The sequence below is a fragment of the Sinocyclocheilus anshuiensis genome, unplaced genomic scaffold, assembly GCF_001515605.1.
Source record: "Sinocyclocheilus anshuiensis isolate Anshui unplaced genomic scaffold, SAMN03320099.WGS_v1.1 scaffold1957, whole genome shotgun sequence".
Classification (NCBI taxonomy): domain Eukaryota; kingdom Metazoa; phylum Chordata; class Actinopteri; order Cypriniformes; family Cyprinidae; genus Sinocyclocheilus; species Sinocyclocheilus anshuiensis.
Genome location: NW_015537935.1, coordinates 660,895 through 670,924, shown reverse-complemented (window position 1 = coordinate 670,924; position 10,030 = coordinate 660,895). Strand labels below are relative to the sequence as shown.

At 41.2% G+C, this 10,030-nt stretch overlaps 1 protein-coding gene across 1 annotated transcript in view; it reads left to right on the top strand.

The window, feature by feature from the left end:
- The window catches only part of LOC107658573 (tubulin polyglutamylase TTLL7), a 99,115-nt gene that overhangs the window by 5,765 nt on the left and 83,320 nt on the right, over positions 1–10,030 (top strand). The window contains exons 2-3 of the mRNA XM_016447165.1: positions 6,401–6,661; positions 6,860–6,994. Of these exons, the coding sequence (XP_016302651.1) occupies positions 6,637–6,661; positions 6,860–6,994 (160 nt within the window). The 5' untranslated portion in view covers positions 6,401–6,636. The remainder of the gene's footprint in view (positions 1–6,400; positions 6,662–6,859; positions 6,995–10,030) is intronic.

Genomic DNA, 10,030 nt, shown 5'->3' with positions numbered 1-10,030 from the left:
ACTTTATTCAACAATTCGTCTCCTCCGCGTCACCCTGGTGCCATTTTGGAGAGTATCCACTGAACGTAAACGGCGTATGCTATTCTGTGTCAGCTGTGTCACGCGGATACGCTGTTTTCGTTAAAATCAAAGCGTAAACAACATAGAAAACGTATCCGCATGACGCAGCTGATACAGAATAGCATACGCTGTTTACGTTCAGTGGATACTCTATAAAATGGTGCTAGGGTGATGCGGAGGAGACGAATTGTTGAATAAAGTCGTTATTTTTGTTTTCTTTGCGCACAAAAAGTATTCTCGTAGCTTCGTAAAATTACGGTTGAACCCCTGATGTCACATGGATTATTTTACCGATCTCCTTGCTACGTTTCTGGACCTTGATCGTGGTAATTACATTGTTGTCTATGGGAGGGTCAGAGCACTCTCAGAATTAATCAAAAATATCTTAATTTGTGTTCCGAAGATTAACGGAGGTCTTACGGGTTTACAACGACATGAGGGTGAGTAATTAATAACAGAATTTTCATTGATTCCACCGCTTGCTGCATCCCGTGTGAAAGAGCCTTTAAGTCAAAAGTGTAGGCCTAAAAATAAAATAAAAAAAATTAATAAAAACTGTAGTGACAAAGTTGAGAAATACAGGATATGGCTTTAATTTCAGGTCAAGTATTGTCATGGTGATGCAACAGTTTGCTAAGAATCCTGCTAAGCAAGTTTGTTAAAGTCAGTCTGTTTGTAGTAAATTTGCAGACAGCTTTGGTTTAATGGTTCAGACATTTGAGGTACTGTAACTCTGTTGCCCTCTTGAGTACTGAGGGCTGTTACCTGCAGACCAATGCAAGAGCGCACATTTAAATATGTTCTCAGTTACGTTACAATAATCCTGTGGACGGTTATAAATATAACATTTTTGAGCAAATTATGCGCTGGGCAAACCATCTCACAGCACAAGCACTCTGTCAGCACCTGACACTGCAACTGACTCACATTACAGTATGATCTTCTTTAAAGTGTTTAATGTGAAGCATACTTTGACCACATAGGGTTGTGCAATATTCTCACTGTAAGAATATCAACTCAACTGCATAGTTGCATGTAGTATTCACAATTACACTTATATTATCAAAACAAACTGAAAAAGCCATAAAAGTAAAAAAAGTAAACAAGTAAAACATGATAAAAGAACACATCAAAAGTCAATGATGAAATAAATATATTTATTTTACAGCAGTTTTAGAAGAAAATACAATTAAACAATACTGTAAATGGGGATAAAATCAAATACACAATATATTAGATACAGTTGCACAACCTTACATAATAAAAAACTGTATACAACCTGGTGTTTTGGTATAGTTTTAGTGGATTATGAATGTGAAATTCAGTGCTGTGTGAATGTTGAAAAATCTGAAAATCTGAAAGAAAAGTCTGAAAGGAATGTGATCACGAACGGACCAAGGGGGGCCCCGCTCCCTACCTCGCACTGGGCCCCGCGTCAGCTAAGGTCGGCCCTGGTCACGTGGATACGTTTTCTACATTGTTTTCGCTTTGATTTGAACGAAAACAACGTATCCGCGTGACGCAGCTGACACAGAATAGCATACGCCGTTTACGTTCAGTGGATACTCTCCAAAATGGCACCAGGGAGTAGGGTTGTGACGGTGAGGAAATTTTCCCACCGATTAATCGACATGTGACAACACCGATAATACCGGTATTACCGTGGGGGCAGGGGCGTTCCCTCTTTTCCTCGCTTTCCTTTTGATGTCAAATAAAATAAATAAATTACACAAAGTTTAAATAAAGTAAAAATCAGCAAACAATGTGGAACCAATTAAATAAGAAACGAATCATGGTATCACCGTCAGCACGGTCTGTCGCGGCAAGCCTAATGCGGAGGAGACGAATTGTTGAATAAAGTCATTATTTTTGTTTTCTTTGCGTGCAAAAAGTATTCTCGTAGCTTCGTAAAATTACGGTTGAACCCCTGATGTCACATGGATTATTTTACCGATCTCCTTGCTACGTTTCTGGACCTGGTACATGGTAATTACATTGCTGTCTATGGGAGGGTCAGAGAGCTCTCAGAATTAATCAGAAATATCTTAAATTGTGTTCCGAAGATGAACGGAGGTCTTATGGGTTTAGAACGACATGAGGGTGAGTAATTAATGACAGAATTTTCATTTTTGTGTGAGCTATCCCTTCAAAGAAATAATAATAATAATAATAATAAATTAAGTCTGTAAATGTAATCTGAGTCTATTTTTTTCGCCTGATTCAACTTTAAGTTAGTATGCCATGACGTTATGAAGTGAAATGTCCACTGAGTGGTGCTAAAAGTGAATTAAATGTTCTCTAAAACAGATGAACGTGAAGTAGCATTATACAATCTTGCACTTATTGCAGCAGTTCAGAAATAAAATGTACACTAAGCCCTACCTTTAACCTAACTGATAAGTAGAAAAGCAAAAGCAAATGTGAGATAGAAAAAGAAATAGTGTGTGCTCTCTGACTCCCTCTACAGCTGTTAGCAGGAAGTGATGCGACGTCTCGGAGGAAATAAATAGTGAGTGGATTGTGGGTGGTGGAGCTGTCAGGGTGATGTATGATAGCAGGAGATTACTCAAGCACTCATTCATCAAACACACGCCTGCCTGTCATTGTGTTGCTGTCTTGTGCTGTAACAGATTGACTGTAGTTTCATAAATTGCCTGAATGTCTCTTTTAGCGACAGTTCTAATTGCATTAGTATTTCATCATTTGGAAATTGTATTGATAAAGCAGATGCTTTTTATGCATATATTTTATTGCAGTGTTTTGCATTGAGCTAATTTCAGGAACACATTGTTACCTAATTTTCTTGTTTTTGGGAACTTCACAGAATCAAACCAAAACATTAAAGGTGACATATCATGAAAATCTGACTTTTCCAGGTTTTAAGTGCTATAATCAGGTCACCGGTGCATCTACAAACCAAGGAAACGTGAAAAAGTTTAACCCAGTAATTTTGTTTTAGTAAGCCTTTTTCTGCAAGCATCTGAAAGAACGAGTGCGTCTGATTTCGCTCCCTTGGTGATGTGGCAAAGGGATCTCATTATAATATTAACGCCCCTTAATCTGTAAGTTTGCACACACGGCGCCGTCATTGTTTTCGCAAGGGACAACGGTGTACTAGTTCTAATGCCATGGCGAAAGTTTGAGCAAAACATGCTAACTTTTCTGTCTTTGGCTGCACAGACGAGCACAGAACACTATTTACAGTCCCAGCCTCAGAGGAGACAAGAGAGCAGTGGATTTATGGATTTATTTACTGTATATTGCTGCTGCCACACAGATCTAAAATAAACATGCAATATATTTCCCAGCTGTTTACCTTCACAGACATAACTGACTGTTTTTGTAACTCGTGTGTGTTTTTAACGTAGACTTGTGTGTGAATGAGAACTTAGTTTAGTACTCACATGCTGTGACAGCCGCTTTCTGTCCGTGTGCTTCGGATGTGTGCACTCAGAAAACCGTATATCAGAAGTTTAAACTCATATGTTTTAAAACGCATGATTTCAGCGCGATAAACATGATAATCAGAACCAAAACATGTTTTTAGCAGGTCCGAGCTGTAAAGGCGCAGCTCTATTTCGGAAAAGGGGGTGGGGAGCAGCAGCTCAATTGCATTTAAAGAGACAGGCCCGAAAAACAGCGTGTTTCTGCTTCCACTCAAAATAGGCATTTTCAAAATGATATAATAAATGATCTGTGGAGTATTTTGAGCTGAAATTTCACAGACACATTCTGGGGACACCATAGACTTATATTACATATTGTAAAAAGGGGCATAATATGTCTCCTTTAAATTATTCAAATTATAAATTAATATTACAGTTTAAAGTGAGAGAATAGAGTAGAGTTTAAAATAAAAAACTCAAAGACTCAGTATTACATTATAAATATGACTGGAAAAGTCATGTTTGAAGCTGTTGTAAATCAATATAAATGGTGTGAATGGGATCAAAATGCTTCGTGATCTTATCATGTCCAGGACAACATCAGAGCACTACCTAATGTAGGGCACAACCTATCGATCAGTCATTGCACTAAAACACTTTCCTTTGGACAGATTCTTGAGTAAAACAATTAAACACCATCTTTGCAGTGGTATTAAAATTTGGAAGCATATTTGGTGTATTTGTATAAACAACATACAGCAAAGCACTGAACTACTATGTGTTGTTTGTAGTCACAAAATCAGAGACCCTCTTCTCAAAATCCATTCACTGCTGCTCACAGGAGATGCATATGAGACACTGGTAATACAGTACCTGGTGTAAACATGGTGAGAGAGAGACCAAATAGTTTCCATTGAAATCTTTATTTGTACTTTGAATCTATAAATCAAAATTTTTTTGTTTTGTTTTGTTCCTAGTTTTATTCTTAAACTGTGATCTGTTTGTGTGTCTTTTATATGTCCATTTGTGTGGAATCAGTATGTGCAAATGCACTTTACAAACACACCACCAGAAGTCAGTGTTGTATTAAATTTTGCCATCTGGGTTGCCATAAAGTAACAATGAATGAATGAACATTTAATTAAAAAAAATTATCTTTAAAAAAAGGTGACAAAGGAAGCTAAATAATTAAAGCAATATTATTCTTTCCCACAAACAGAATATAAACCTTTTCAAGCACTGTGCACAATTTTCCAGAGCATTTCATGCAGATGCTTCTATCCAAAATCATTTACATTGCAATCAGTTTTATCAGTTCAGAGTACAAGAACGCAGACATATTGTAATTTTTTTAATATTTTTAATAAGGATTCCCTCTCATTGTGTAAAAAGGCTCTGTAAAGAATTTCTAAATAGATTTTGAGATATTTTAAGATATCCTGATATGTGAAGGAGTCACTTGCAATGTTGTATATTTGACTGAATGTTCATTTATTGTCATATTTGTAAGTTATGCGAGATAAGATCACCATCATTGCTTGAGTTATGTGTAGGGCCGGGGATGTAGTTTTATATAACTATATATTTGTTTCCTTCCTTTTGACGATCAAAAAGTACATTCATATTGTTTAATGCAAAAGTTAAATACACTGAGAAATGGTTAAACATTGTTTTTCATTTTATTTTATTTCTGACTATATACTTAAATATATCAATATTTACCTACATACATATTTACTAAACCATTTTGATACATGAACAATGCAACATGGATATTTTTGAGTGATCAAAAGAATTATTGAATTTGAACTGATTCATAAAAGTGGATCTGCCTAACTTGTTTCTAGCAAAGTCATCATAAATATGTGATGAATAATTAGTATCAACCAGCTTTAGTTATCATTTGTCATCCATCTGTCAAAAAAAAAACGTATAGTTCTTAGTTGTATTTATAAAAAAACAACAACAACAACAACAACTTAAATCTCTCCATTGACCAGTCTGTTCCAGCCCTGCTATTTGAACATTTATTTAAATAAATAAATAAATAAATTAATGAAAAAAAAAATTGTGTGCTCGGGACAGAGCGAGTACTGCAACTGATTCTTTATTATTTTATTTTATTTTATTTTATTTTAAAGAATAGTAATTTCACAAATTGAAAATGATTACAGTACACAAATTTAAAACATAAAGTAATAAATTAAATCTAATATATTCTGTCTATTTTAACTATGCCTATAACTATATTTCATATGCAAAGTTCATTTGGGCTTCATATAAAATTATGATATTGGAAAAAAAAACATTAAAATGTATTAGAGTAAGGAAAACCATACTGGGACTCACTATTTTTGAACCAGATACTTAAGCACTCACACGGTTTTTAGGTGAACATAGCTTTGGACGTCATAGATTACATGCTTTTTGGCAAAAAAGATACAGTGCTTAAATGTGAAATGTGTTGTTTTTTTTGACACAACCTTCTTATGTTGAATGTAATTAGTGCATATTTCTTTATTGGTCAGACAACACAACTTATTAAAATTTTCTTAAATATTCTTAAAGTATCGGTACTAATAAAATGAGGAATCATACTGTTTTTAACAGCAAGGTATCAATACCTTTTTAGTATTGGTATATCATAGAACACTAGCTGTTAGACGTCTGCTTTGCTGCGTGACAGATTACAGACATGTAAAGTGAACATTAGAATGTTACTGACGATGCAGCGGCGCTAATGTTGCGTTTGCTTGACAAGCAGCAGACAGATCCTCACCTGCCGAAGACCCATCAGGCAGTAAGAGCTGATCAGTGAGGTGAAACCTTCTGTCAGCGGCGCTGATAGGTTTGAGTGACACAGCAACCGCTTGGCTAGACTGTGCAGTTCCCTCCAGCTCTTCTTCTTTGTCTGACATTACCAATCTTACTGTTTCTCTTTCTCTCTTCCTCAGACACCTTGTCTATCTGCCCATCTGTGGTTCTGTGGAGAAGCTGACCTCTTTCCTTCAAGATATACAGTCTACAACCGACCTTCACCTCGTCCCCTGCCACGTGATCTAAGTGGACAGATGATATTGCCACCTCCTAAAACTGTTGCCACAAAGACAGCGAGGAGGAAGTAGACTGGTGCCAAACTGTGCCTCATAAGTCTCTGATGCTGGGTAGTGAGAGGTCAGCTGTTTGAGATATGCCCTCACCCCCTAATGATGGAGGTAAGATTGACACAATTACAGCAGTGACGCAAACATCCATCCAAAAAACCAGAGCATCCATACAGACCCTAAACACCTGTATATTTCCACCCTCTTTGTTGAAGTAGGCGTTCTTGTAGGTGTTGAATGGTGTTTCTTAATACTAAAGTGTAAAATATATCAACAGCAGTGAACGGTCAGTTGCTAAATGTTTCACAGACGATCAAGGAATGTCCCCCATGAACATGCCACCGACACTGTCCAATCAGAATGGAGTAAAGAGGAAGGTCCACACCAAGAAGAAAAAGAAGGGTTTCATCACAGCCAATGTTGCAGGAACAAAATATGAGATTGGTAGGAAAAACATTATTTTATTTATTTAAAATTTGTTGATGTAAGGGGACATTCATACAGAACATGTTTTTGCATTTAAAAATGTGAAATGGCAAGGACAATTCTTTATCCAGAGACTCAATGGAACTCCATTCTCTCTCAAAGAAGAAGGCCGAAGATGAAAGGAAGAACACACACACACACACACACACACACACACAGTTTTCCATGTTTTATGGGGACTCTTCATAGGCGTAATGACTTTTATACTGTAAAAACAGTATTTTCTATCCCCTAACCCTACACTCAGATGATACATAGAATTTATTTAACACTTTTATGTCAATAGGTTCCCTGTAATTAACATTATTTAGTTCAGTAAACTTAAGTTGATTACATTAGGTTCATTCAATGCCATTTAGTTGAATCAGGTTAACATTCTTAATTTCACCCAAAACTATTAAGTTTTGTTACATCCGTAGTTGTTTTTAATCAATTAATCAATAAAACAACTTTAATTGTTGTTAGCAGGTCCTCAACCCAAGCAGATGCTCTACACTTCACCGCAGTGGTAACCATAACATAACATAAAACATAAAAGAACATTAAACATTAAAAGTCACCCAATTTTATCATCTTGATACAAAATGCATAAAATATCATTTTATTTCAACATTTACTCAGCCTATCCAGCCCTGTGCAAAGCATGATGGGAAGGGGAAATCCTGTTCCCTTTCAGTCAGTCACGGAGACGTCACGTCTTGACCGACGAATTGGATCTCGCTTCGAGAGACCAATCTACTTCGAGTGTAAACTTAACGAGCCAATGGACATTGGCATGCGATGATTGCATCCAGCTGCCGCTGATCACAGCGTGAGCATAAAAAGGAAGCAGGTGCAACGCATACCAGCTTTTTGCTTCGGAGCCGAGCGATCACATCGTTTTGCTCCTGACTACTCTACTGTGAGAAGAAGACTGAACGAGTTCAGCGCGCTCTTTGGAGCTCTTGGTGTTGGCGGTATGGCGCTTCAGAGGTGGTGGTTTCCCGTGTCGAGTGGGTTGCACACATCAGGCTGGCTGCACTACCCCCTGTTTGTGTTGCAGGCGACCATCTCCCCTGTGCGCTTCAGCACGCTGAAATAGCTTTTTCCCTAAAAGAACATTCACGGGTGTGTCTTTTTAAAGACGACGTTGCGTCTGGCAAACTCGAAGTTGCGTCCTTGTAAAGACGATGTTGCGTCTGGCTACAGAGAACGTATCACCCGTGCATTTCTGGATGCGGTCATTACCTGGTGTCGGGTGATGGTCACGATCGCTGCCTCACGTGTCTGGGCATTAAGCATGCTGAAGTGGCGTTCGTGGATGAGTCATGTTCTCATTACGGGAAGATGACCATCTCGGAGTTGCGGGCCAGCCTCCGTTACCTCTAAAGGGGCGGAGCTCCATTGCCTCTGCCTCGATCTAGTTCTTGTCATGGCGGCAGTCAGGCGGGGGCTACTTCAGGCAGTAGCACAGGCGGTCTGAGGGTAACAGTGATGACAAACCCTCCAGGGAACCAACCCTCGGGGGACCATCGCTCCTCTTGCACTCCGCAACCAGTTGAGCTGCCAAAGGAACATGTTGGGCCCTCTACAAGGAGCGTACCAGCAGTATCCTTCGGCACTCCTCCCGACGATCAGATGTTGATCGCTGCATCGGAGGGTGAGCCGGAGCTTTCTGGAGAGGAAGATTCTGCTGCGCTGCTGCCTTCTGGGACTGTATCAATGACTGAATCGGATCAGGAAATGACGGCTATGCTTTCCCGGACCGCCGTGAGGGTAGGGCTCAAGTGGAGACCTCCACCGTGTCCCGAGCCCTCAAGGTTGGACGATTGGTTCTTCGTGGTGGCCCGCGCTGGTTCTCAGTGCCCCGCCACGGTGCCATTCTTCCCGGAGGCGCATGAGGAGGCTTACCAGGTCGTGGAAGGCACCTTTTTCTGCTGGAAACCAACCTGCTAACTCCTCCTCCCTCACCACTCTCGACGGTGGTGCAGCTAGGGGGTATACGGGGTTCCCCCCGGTGGAGCGATTGGTTGCGATGCAGTTGTGTCCTAATACGCCAAACCGTGCCTCCCCTCCCAGGTCTGTAGGTACTCGTCTGGTCTGTCCGGCGATGCTTATGTGGCCTGTGGAGAACTGCCTCCACGCTACAGTGTTACTGCAGGTTCTTCAGGCTAAAGCACTGAGGGACCTGCACGAGGGTGGTCACGATCCAGAAGTTCTGAAAGAGCTCCGAACCGCAACTGACCTCGCGCTCCGAGCGACGAAGGTCACTGCGAGTTCTCTGGGTCGTGCGATGTCCACACTTGTGGTCCAGGAGTGCCATCTCTGGCTGTGGCTGGTGGACATGAGGGATGCCGAAAAGTTTGGTTCCTCAAGGTCTCTGTGTCCCAGACCGGCCTCTTCGGCGACGCAGTCGAGAGCTTTGCCCAGAAGTTCTCGGCTCCGCAGAAGCAGACTGAGGCGATTCGTCACATCCTGCCCCGGTGGGCAGCTGCTGCCTCCACCTGTCCGCCGGCCGCAGCGCCCCAGCCTGCTCGTTGCCGAGGGCGGCCCCCTGCGTCTGCCCCTGCTCCGGCGCCGCATTCCGCAGCAGCCTCCAGCAAGCGGTGCCGTGGAGCTGGGCGTAGGCAGGCCGCCCCACCTGTCCAGGCCCCCGTCAAACCTGGCGGTGAGGGAAAGGGCAAGAGGCCCCGGGACAGGTGACCCAGAGATGGAGGAAGCTAGCGCTACCCAACCTGTCTCATTGGCTTCTGCGGACCATCAGCCTCGGCTATACGATTCAGTTCGCCCGGCATCCCCCCAAGTTCAGTGGCATCCGCTTCATGACAGTGAAGGCGGCCGATGCTCCTGTCTTGCGTGCGGAGATCGCAGTCCTACTGGCGAGGGATGCGATAGAGCCGGTCCCTCCAGCCGATATGAATATGGGGTTTTACAGCCCCTACTTCATTGAACCCAATATAGGAAGTGGGTTACGACCAATCTTGGACCTGAGTGTCTTGAATCGGACCTTTCACC